We start from the raw sequence: 10,251 nt of genomic DNA on the forward strand, positions 1-10,251 counted from the left end.
TATGGTGACACACCTGTAATCCCAGCACTCAAGAGGCTGAAGCAGGAGGATCAATGAAGTTTGAAGCCAATCTGAGCTACACAGAGTTCTGTGCCAAGCTGAAGTATACAGCAAGACTCCAACTCAAAACAAAACAACAACAAAAAAGCAGTAATGGTATCATATAGAAATTCAGGTTTGAAGAATACAAATAATTTTCCCAAGGCCATCACATGGTAACCTCACTGCTCTGATCTCAGGGGTGGTCATCTTAACCAGTACACTCTAGGCATGCTAGATTCTATAGGGGCAAAAGATAAGTAAGACAGGCGTTGTCACAAAGCTAATAGTATGGCAGGAGAGGTTGGACAACTAGGAAAATAGAACAGAGGACAGAACTTGATGAACAAGCAATACACAGACCCTGTGAAATTCAGAAGGTATAATATTTTTAATAGGTATAATATTTTTAAGTGTGAGTTAACCACAAAGGTAAAACTGTACCTTTAAAGAACAAACAAATTTTTAAAGACAGGTAAGGTGGTGCATACCTGTAATCCCAGTACTCAGGTGGCTGAGGGCAAAAAATCACCATGAATTCAAGGCCAACCTGAGTTACACAGTAGTCAGCACTGCCTAAACTACATAGCAAGACCCTGTTTTATTTTTTATTTTTTGTATTTTAGGGAAGGGTCTACAGGGTCTCACTACTAGATCAGACTTGTAGTGATCTGCCTGGTTACAGCCTCCCACGGCCAGTCTGAAAGACCCTGTTTTAAAAAATAAAAACTAGGGACTGGGGAGATGGCTCAGTAGAATAAGCACTTCCCTGGCAAGCACAAGGGCCTGAGTTTGATCCCCGGTTCTGAAAAAAAAAAAATAAATAAATAAAAAAGATAAAAAATAAAAACTAAAAAGAGATCGAGCAACAACAAAAATAAGTTTTTGATAAGCAGAAATGTGTGAAAGGATACTTCCATATCAAGCACAACCCAGAGGAAAGTTATCAATACAATTACACACAAACCAAGAAGCAGTAGCCAGACTGCTAAATTATTAAAGACCCAAATTAAAATCTATCTAGGAGGCAGGTTCAAAACAGCACCACTAAAACAGTTAAAGAGTTTCATGTGCATTTTTTAAGCAACTCAGTCTTACCCATAATCTATGCCTTGTTATCACATCCCTCTAATTTATTTTTCAATCCTCCGCTTTCCATCACTAGACCTGCGAAAAATATTCACTACCCTAGATGGCAATCTGTACAGTCTATTAACTTACTATTTTCTTTCTTGCTATTGTATGATTCAATTGTAACCTCTCATCTTTATTTTTCTTCTCATCCCTAGACCACTAAAATCCTTTGCAAAGCCAACATAATCTCTTTAAATTAGCAGTATTTTTTCTTGAACACTTCTTCTATCTTAGGTTAACAGAATACTAGCTTTTATTAACACATTAAGATTCTTTCCCATTTATAAACCCAAGAGTAGAACTTAACAATCTTCCTGGAACAACTACCACCACTTCCAATTAATACTCTTTGTTGTTGTTGCTGCTGCTATTGTTTTAGTTTTGGTTTTGTGAGACAGAATTTCACTAGGTTGTCTACGCTGGCCTGATCCTCCTGCCTCAGCCTCCCAATTACTAGAATTTTAGGCATGTGCTACCATTCCTGGCTCAATATTCTAACTTTATGCAACAACTGTTCCTTTAAGATCCCCATGGGCTGGGCATGGTGACACAAACTTGTGGTCTCAACACTTTGGAAGGCTGAGGCAAAAAGACTGCCAGCCTCAACTACCTAGTGATCTCTTGACCCTATCTCAAAACAAAATGAAACAAAATTCTCCACAAACTGGAAAGGAAGGGGGGAGGCAGAAATTCAATAAAAGGCACAAAACACAATAAAAAGGAAGAATTAGTTCTGGCTTTTCTCTATCTATCTATGACTACTGGGAATTACATATATTATTTATTTACATTAATATATAAATAAATTACATTAATATATCATATATGTCTCAAAAATAAATAAAATATCCAAAAATTAGAACTGTTCCTTTACCCATATTTATGGTTGTCATTTATAGATGAAGGCCCTAACATTTCTAGACTACAAAGCCCTAGTACCCATTCATAGTTTTCCTATCATTAAAATTTACCATCATGAGATACATTAAAATTTTCCTGAAATTTGAACTCAACTTATTTAAAGCAATGCACTCATGTCTATCCAAACCAACTGCATCTCATGATATGCTTTCATGAGTGGATTTAAGGAAAATAATTTCATCTCTCCAGTTCTCAACTTGAGCCACTTACTTTGAGGGTCTTTTGACCCTCAATCTTCTAACTTCTTTGTAACCCATTTTTTTGTTCTCACATCATGTCAAAACCTTATACCCAAAATAAAATTAAATTCGTTTTTCCCAAGTTCTTTCACTGTAATGCTTAGCACTACTGAAGTTATAGTTGTAGCAATTGCAACCACCAATCTTATGTTCTTAAGATTTCAAAATAAATTCATTAATCCCTAATTGACCTCCTATTCTGAGATCCCAAAACTATTCAAAAGTCCTTTTCTAAGGATTACCTGGACTATTTCACTTAGAAGCCACGACTGCAACATGGTTAGCTTCTCAAAATTTATATACAACCTTATCCATCTCCATCCTTTGCCTGTGTCTTGCCAAACTGCTGATTCAACTCTCCCCTGTTTAGGGCCGGGGAGATAGCTCAATGGAATAAGTGCTTCCCTGGCAAGAGCAAGGGCCTAAATTCAATCCCGGGTTCTGTAAAAAAAAAAAAAAAAAAAAAAACCTCTCCCCTATTTTTCTGGACTTAGCCCCTCAATAATCTCCTATATGCTCTACCTATAATCATTCCCTCTTCTCCCTCTTCCCACTCCCTGTCAAACAGTCTCATATTCTTTTTTTTTTTTTTTTCATATTCTTTTTGAAAAAGTCATAGTTTCCTACTTAAACTTATTCTAAAAATCTTTCTCTTCACATTTTCTCAGATTTCTTACTTTGCTGTTTCCTCACCATCACTCATTCTCTTTTTTTGTGACAGAGTCAGACTATACGTAATTCAAGCTGGCCTTGAACTATGCAGTATCTGCTGGCCTTGAACTTTGAGTGATGCTCCTGCCTTTGCCCTCTGGATGCCCCATACTCACCTCCTACTTGTAAGTAATTTAACTCTGTGATAGTGTTTTGCACTTGCCTCCCTTTCTTTCTAATCTGCCTGCCTATCTGCTTACCAGTATTTCTCCACTTTCAAATTAATTTTGTGTAACTCAATACTTTTTTACTCTACACCACTTATTTCTCTGGGCAATTCCATTTACTCCAATGGCTTCAGCTACAAGCTCTGCAAGTAATGCAACTTTATCATGATTAACTGTAGCTTCTTATTCTGAATGAACTTTATCATGTGTTACACTTCAATGCAAAGTAGACACCACCTGCACCTAACAAAAGACACACAAATGGTCTAATGAGACGCTAGTTGCTCAAGATGGAATTTGAGGTCAGAAGTTTTCAAATAACAAGTTTGAGCAGGCATACACATGTACAGCCATTCTCTTCCTGAGAGATAATGTACAGTCACATATCAAAAGTCCTGAAAAACCCTGTTGTAAGATCAATTTCTAACTAGTTATCACATTTGTTTGTCCATGAAACATTTTGTCCAAATAAAGCTCATTAGTGTCTGATGGTAGTAAATAAATTTAAAACAATAGATTTTTTTAATTAGATTAGGTTTTGAACTCAGACACTTTCCTTATCTATAAATAAAAAATAGCAGCCACTTTATTAGGCTTTTGAAGAAAGTGAACTTTATAAATTTCTTAGTACAATGGCTAGTACCCAAGGAGTAAAAAAGATATGTATTCTTAGTTGTAGATCTCCAAAGATTGTCCTTTGAAGTAACAAGTTGAAAATGTGAAATTTACTTGAGCTTTCCTGTTTGAAATCAAAGTCTTTTATAAATTGTGGCCTATACCATAATGTTAAGTGAAATAAAGCAGACATACAAGCTAAAATATCACAGTTTCTCTTATATGAGGAACTCAGAGCAAAATAAATAGAAGTAGGGAGATAGAGCTTTTTCAAAGAGGAAGGAGATCAACAGATGGAGGAAGAGGAAAGAGTGGAGGGAGAGTGGATAAAAAAGGAATTAAAACGTGCTACATGCATGTAACAACTCTAAAAAATGAATGTAAACATCATGTACTGCACACATGTACCCAAAAAAAGGCAGGCAATCAAGAGATGGGCAGAAGGGAGAGAGGAAGGGAAGGGAAAGACATAATTAAAATGCACTATGCAAGCCAGGTGTGGTAATACATACTCATAATCCCAGCACCTGGGAGGCTGAGGCAGAAGGATCGCCATGAGTTCCAGGCCAGCCTGAGTTGCATAGTGGAAACCCTGTCTCAAAAAGACAAAAAGTAAAATATACTATGCAAAGCCAGGCACGGTGGTGCAGGCCTGTAATTCCAGATGCCAGCCTGGGCTACAAAATGAGTTCAAGGTTAACCTGGACTCCAGAGTGAAATCCTATCTTAAAGAAAACAAGCCATTCGCCGGGAACCGCCATCTTCCAGTAATTTGTCAAAATGACTAACACAAAGAGCAAGAGGAGGGGAAACTGGTATATTTCCAGGCCTTTTAGAAAACATGGGGTTTAAAAATGGCTTTATAAAAGGGCTTTTATAACCAAAAAAAAAAAATGGGGTTGTTCCTTTGGCTAAATAAATGTGAATCTACAAAAAGGGTGATATTGTAGACATCAAGGGAAAGTGTACTGTGCAAAAAGGAATGCCTCACAAATGTTACCATGGCAAAATGGGAAAAGTCTACAAGATTACCCAGCATGCTGTTGGCATTGTTGTAAACAAGTAAGTTAAGGGCAAAATACTTGTCAAGAGGATTACTGTGCATATCAAGCATATTAAACACTCAAAAAGTCGTGATAGCATCCTGAAACCTGTCAAGGAAAATGATCAGAAAAAGAAGGAAGCCAAAGAGAAAGGTACCTGGGTTCAACTGAAAGGCCAGCCTGCCCCACCCAGAGAAGTGTACTTTGTGAGGACCAATGGAAAGGAACCTGAGTTGTTGGAATCTATTCCCTATGAATTAATGACATGAACTGGAGGTGTTGCTCTGCCATTCAGTACCTAATTGGCAACTCAAGTGTTCTAGGTCCTACATAAAAATAAAATCATCCTGTGTTGTAAGGGTGGTTTTCTTAGTTGAACAGGTATGTGGTGCCTTCTTACCTCAGAAATATTTGTAGTAGGGCCGGGGAGATAGCTCAGTAGAATAAGCGCTTGCCTGGCAAGCACAAGGGCCTGAGTTCAGTACCCGGTTCTACACACACACACACACACACACACACACAAAGAAAAGAAAGAAAGAAAAAGAAATATTTGTAGCAGATTTTCACTGTACCTAGTAATTGTGTCTAGTCTTTACTCTTCAGTATTTTCTTGCTGAAAAATATTGGTGAGGTATTGTGCAGGTGTATACCCAAAAATTCAAATATTTATAAAATATTTATATTACCTTGAAGATCTTATAAATCATCATGGGGAAAAGATGTATCAAAATAAATGGAAGTCACTTCAGAAACAAACTTAAGTCCATTTCAGTTAAATTGTTTAAAACAAGAAAAAAGACCAAGACATGTTATATACAAGTATCAACCTCCCACAAGGAACATAAACATTAGGTACTACACATATGTACTAAAAATAAAAAATAAAAATAAAATAACTAGTGTCTGACTCTATTTTAGCTATGTTATACTTTATTATCCCCACTTAATTTACTCTTCTGCATGCTACAGTTACCAGTTATATGAGCTACAAACATATTTTTAATTTGCTTAAACCAGCCAGAACTGGATTTCTGCTATTTGCAACTTTTCTTTAAAAAGTTCTAAGCAACACACTATTTGTTTAGATGAAAGTATGGGGAAGGCTTATGCAGGCTTTTTTTTTTTTTTTAATCTTTTATTTATTTACAGGGTCTTGCTATGCAGCTTGCACAGTGATCCCTCTGTCTCAGCCTCTCTAGCATTGGGATTATAGGCATGCAGCCACCATGCCTGTTTTTGGTGCCTGGGGTTCCAGGCCAGCACAGCATGTGGCACAGGGGATCAAACTTGGGACCTTGGGCTTGCCAGACAGGCACTTAAATTGCCAGGGTTTCTCCCCAGCCCCTCAGCCTCACTTTTTTTTCTTTTTTTTTTTTTTTTTTTTTCAGAACGAGGTATTGAACTCAGGCCCTTGCACTTGCCAGGGAAGCGCTTATTCCACTGAGCCATCTCCCCGGCCCCAGCCTCACTTTTTTTAGCAGTATCACGGATGGAATTCTAGACCTTGAGCTTACCAGTCAAGTGCTTATACTGCTGAGCTATCTCCCAGGCCTCAGATTCACTTTTAAAACTTCATATGTGGTGTTTTGTTTTCACTCTCTACTGCCCTGCTACATCATCTTCCTTTTGTCTTAATCAAATTCCTCTGTATGGGGGCTGGGGAGATGGCTCAGTGGAATAAATGCTTCTCTGGCGAGCGCAAGGGCCTGAGTTCAATCCCCGGTTCCACCAAAAAAAAAAAATAAAAAATAAATTCCTCTGTATGTGTACTCACAAATTTTGATGAGCATGTCACTTTATATGGGCTCCAATTAGAAACAACTCAGGATGAAATGGCAAATGCATGCATGCAATTACACAGAATCTACAGAATCTCTTTCAATTAACTTGAGCACATTGTATTTTTTTTTTTTTTTGCTTTTTTTTTTTTTTTTTTGAGACAGTGTCTCACAATACAGTTCACCCTGGCCTTGTGCTCACTTTTGTAGTCCCCAGGCTGGTCTCAAACTCACAGAAATCCTCCTGTCTCAACTTCCCAAATGCTGGGATTACAGGCAATTACAGAACATGGGCCACCACACCCAATTTGAACACATTTTATTTCTGAGAATATTAAAGAAAGGGCTGGGGATATAGCTCAGTGGTACAGCAATTGCCTAGCACACACAGAGTTCAGGATTCAATCCCCAGTGCTGCAAAAGAAAAACAAAATTAAATTTATAGCCAGGTATGGTGGCACCTGAATGTAATCTCAATTTAGCAAATCCCAGTCTCAAATTTAACTTTTTTTTTATGTTTGGGTTTTTTTTTTTTTTTTTTTTTTTCTTTTTCTGGATCCAGGGATTGAACTCAGGCCCTTGCAGTCTCAAATTTAAAATAAAAGGAAAGTAGCCAAACACAGTGGTACACACCTGTAATCCCAGCACTCACAAGGCTGAGGGGCAGTAGGATCACTGTTGAGTTCAGAGTCTGGGCTACAGAGTGAGTTCAAGGCCAGTCTAAACCATATAGCAAAAATAGCTCAAAAAAGGGGGGAGGGGCCTGGGGAGATAGCTCAGCAGCATAAGCACCTGCTTAGCAATCACTAAGTCCTGAGTTCAATCCCCGGTACAAAAAAAAAAAAAAAAAAAAAAAAGAATTTAAAAGGGGTGAGGTGAGGAAAGATTGGGAATTACCTCAGTGTAAAAATCAAATTTTATTGTAGAAAATTAAAAATGCACTATTTTAAAAGGTGTTTGGGGGCCAGAGAGTTAGCTCAGTATAATAAGTGTTTGCCTGGCAAGCTCAAGGGCCTGAGTTTAATCCCTGGTTCTGCCAAAAAAAAGGTATTGTGCACTCTTAAAAATTAACATTCATGGGGCCAGGGAGATGGTTCAGTAGAATAAGTACTTCCCTGGCAAGCACAAGGGCCTGAGTTCAATCCCCAGTTCCGCAAAAAAAAAATAATAATAATGTTCATGTTGTAAAACTCTAGTTTGAGAATGGCTAACTAATCAGATTTGGGAATGTTTCTTATCACAAATTTCTTCACAGGATCATTCCAAAAGGAAGTCATGGGTGGGGGGAACATCTTGAGAGACATAACAAATACCAATGTCTTTAAAGGATTAACACCTTTATCTCAAAATTCACTTCTGGAAACCATTTCCACAAGTTAACAATAGAAAAGAAACCTAGGTGTAATCAGGAAAAGGGACAGGATTTGATAAAGGATAAGGCCCTCCAAAAAGATAGTAAATCAACATTAAATGAATGTGCGTGGCATAGTAGCACACACTTGCAAACCCAGAATTCAAGAGGCTGTTACAGAAGGATCTTGAGGAATGACCTGGGCGCCATCGTAAATTCAATACCAACCTGAAGGACACAGCAAGACAGTCTTATTTAAAAAAAAAAAAAAACAAAACTCTTAAAATGAGGATAAGGGCTGATTACACCTAAAGCTCTAAATTAGGAAGCCACAAATGATGCCACAAGAATGCTGCAATTTTCTAATGTGTCTATTTTGCATAAAAATTTAGGGGCCATTAAGACAAACGTTATCAGAAGCACAGATAAACAATTTAAACACATACTTTCATAAACAAAGAATGTCAAATGTCTCTAAAACACAAAATGTGGGCAGGGGAGACAGTTCAAGCAGTCTTAGCATCTAAGCACCTGCTTGGCAAGCGCAAGGGCCCAGTTCTGATCCCTGGTCGAACGCGGCTTGGTAGCACACCGCTGTAATCCCTGCACTGAGGAGGCTGAGACAGGCGGATCACTTTGAGCCCAAGCTGCACTGCAAAACCTTGTACCAAATATATAAATAAAAAAGATTTTTAAGAATAAATAAAACACAAAAAAAGTACATATATTGACTACATTTGGAAAGAGCTCTCAGGACTGCCTGGAAGGGTAGTCCACACCAGTATTGCAGCATTCTAAGGCTGAGAGGAGGCAATGGACAACAAATTTGAGGCCTTTGGCAACTTAGCACCTTATCTGGACCTGTTTCAAAATAAAAAATTAAAGGAGAAGACTCTAGATGTAGCCCACTGAGAAGGCCCTGCATTCAGTCCTCACTGTAGAAAGGAGATGCTACTGGCTCTCACGGTTTGAAATGCTTCAGGCAATATTCCCAGAGACATTCACTTTCTCCTGGCCAAAAAGGTTTGAGACTATACTTGGGGGAAGTGGGGGAACGGTGGGTGGCCTCCTAAATATATGTGGAGTTGTTAACCCTGTCTCTACCAAAATAAATGACACGATACGAAACTGTAAAATGAAATGAAATAAAAGATTCCTTGGGTGTTAAATTCATGTACAAGGCTGTCTAGTGCTCCTCTCCTAAGTCCACGGGACAAATGTAACACCAGGGCTTTTGGTACCATCGATGGCTGGATGGCATGTTTGACAAAAACTTAACAGGACTTTTGGCTTACCAAAACGTAGCATACAAAGCTCAAGTTGGTGATTGAAACTTTCAAACATTTTCAAAAATAAAAATTTGCTGAGTTTTTTTTTTTTTTTTTTAAGTAAAGGCCCGGGGATGTATCTCAACGGCGCAGCACCTGCCTGGCGAGAGCAAGGTCCTCAATTCAATACCCAGTACAAAAAAAAAAAAAAGAAAAGAAAAGAAAAGAAAGCCTTCAAATCCTTTGTTTGGGTTTCGAAGCACTTTGGGAAAACAGGCTGGAAGAGAAAAAGCTATTAAGTGCGCCTATTTAGGAGAACGAGGCACAATAAGGTATTTATTTGAAGAAAAAGTGGCAATTAGTAAGCCCCGCCCTTCCTTTGGAGCAGCCGCCTGTACCTGCAGGCAGGGGAGGCCAAGGCAGGAGCCGAGGGGCAGAGGGAAAGCGAGGCCCGGCGCGAGGCTGGAGCAGGAGCCGCGCCGGCGGAAGGACGAGGAAGGCGTGGCAAGACACCGCCGCGGGCCGGGGACCGCGGGAGCCTGCGGAGCGGGGCGAGACGCGAAGGGAAGCGCGGATGACAGCTCGCGGCCTCGCTCCGAGGGGCGGGATCGAGCGAACCTTCCATTGTGCGCGCCCCCGCTCGCCCCTCCGGCCCCGCCTCGCTCGCTCCTCGCTCGCTCGCCTCGCCCAGCCTCGCCCTCACGGCTGGGGCCGCGGCGCGACGCCCACCCCGCGTTGCCTGCACCTTCCAGGCAGGAGACACCACCTCAGCCCGCCGACCCTCTCTCACCGGATGAAGATCGCCGCCTCCCGAGCTTCCTCCTGTCCATCTTCCCTTCGTCCTGCTGGAGTCACAGCTGTCGGCGCTGTCACCTCGAGACCCCTCGGGCTTGGGGGAGGGAGGGGGAGGGGAAGAAAAAAACCCTGGAAAAGGCGAACCGCGCTTGCGCAATAGCAGCCGCAGCCGGCCCTCCGGCCGGAAGTC

At 40.1% G+C, this 10,251-nt stretch overlaps 1 protein-coding gene across 3 annotated transcripts in view; it reads right to left on the reverse strand.

Annotated features, from left to right (window-relative positions):
* Window positions 1–10,251, reverse strand: part of Senp7 (SUMO1/sentrin specific peptidase 7) — a 219,917-nt gene extending 209,666 nt beyond the window's left edge. For all 3 annotated transcript variants that reach the window (XM_004636590.2, XM_023721306.1, XM_023721305.1), the window contains exon 1: window positions 10,057–10,251. Coding sequence is in view for 2 of the 3 variants with exons in the window: in XM_023721306.1 (XP_023577074.1) it covers window positions 10,057–10,096 (40 nt within the window). In the remaining variant the exon portion in view is untranslated. The remainder of the gene's footprint in view (window positions 1–10,056) is intronic.

Source organism: Octodon degus, unplaced genomic scaffold, assembly GCF_000260255.1.
Source record: "Octodon degus isolate 3935 unplaced genomic scaffold, OctDeg1.0 scaffold00081, whole genome shotgun sequence".
In the NCBI taxonomy this organism is placed as follows: domain Eukaryota; kingdom Metazoa; phylum Chordata; class Mammalia; order Rodentia; family Octodontidae; genus Octodon; species Octodon degus.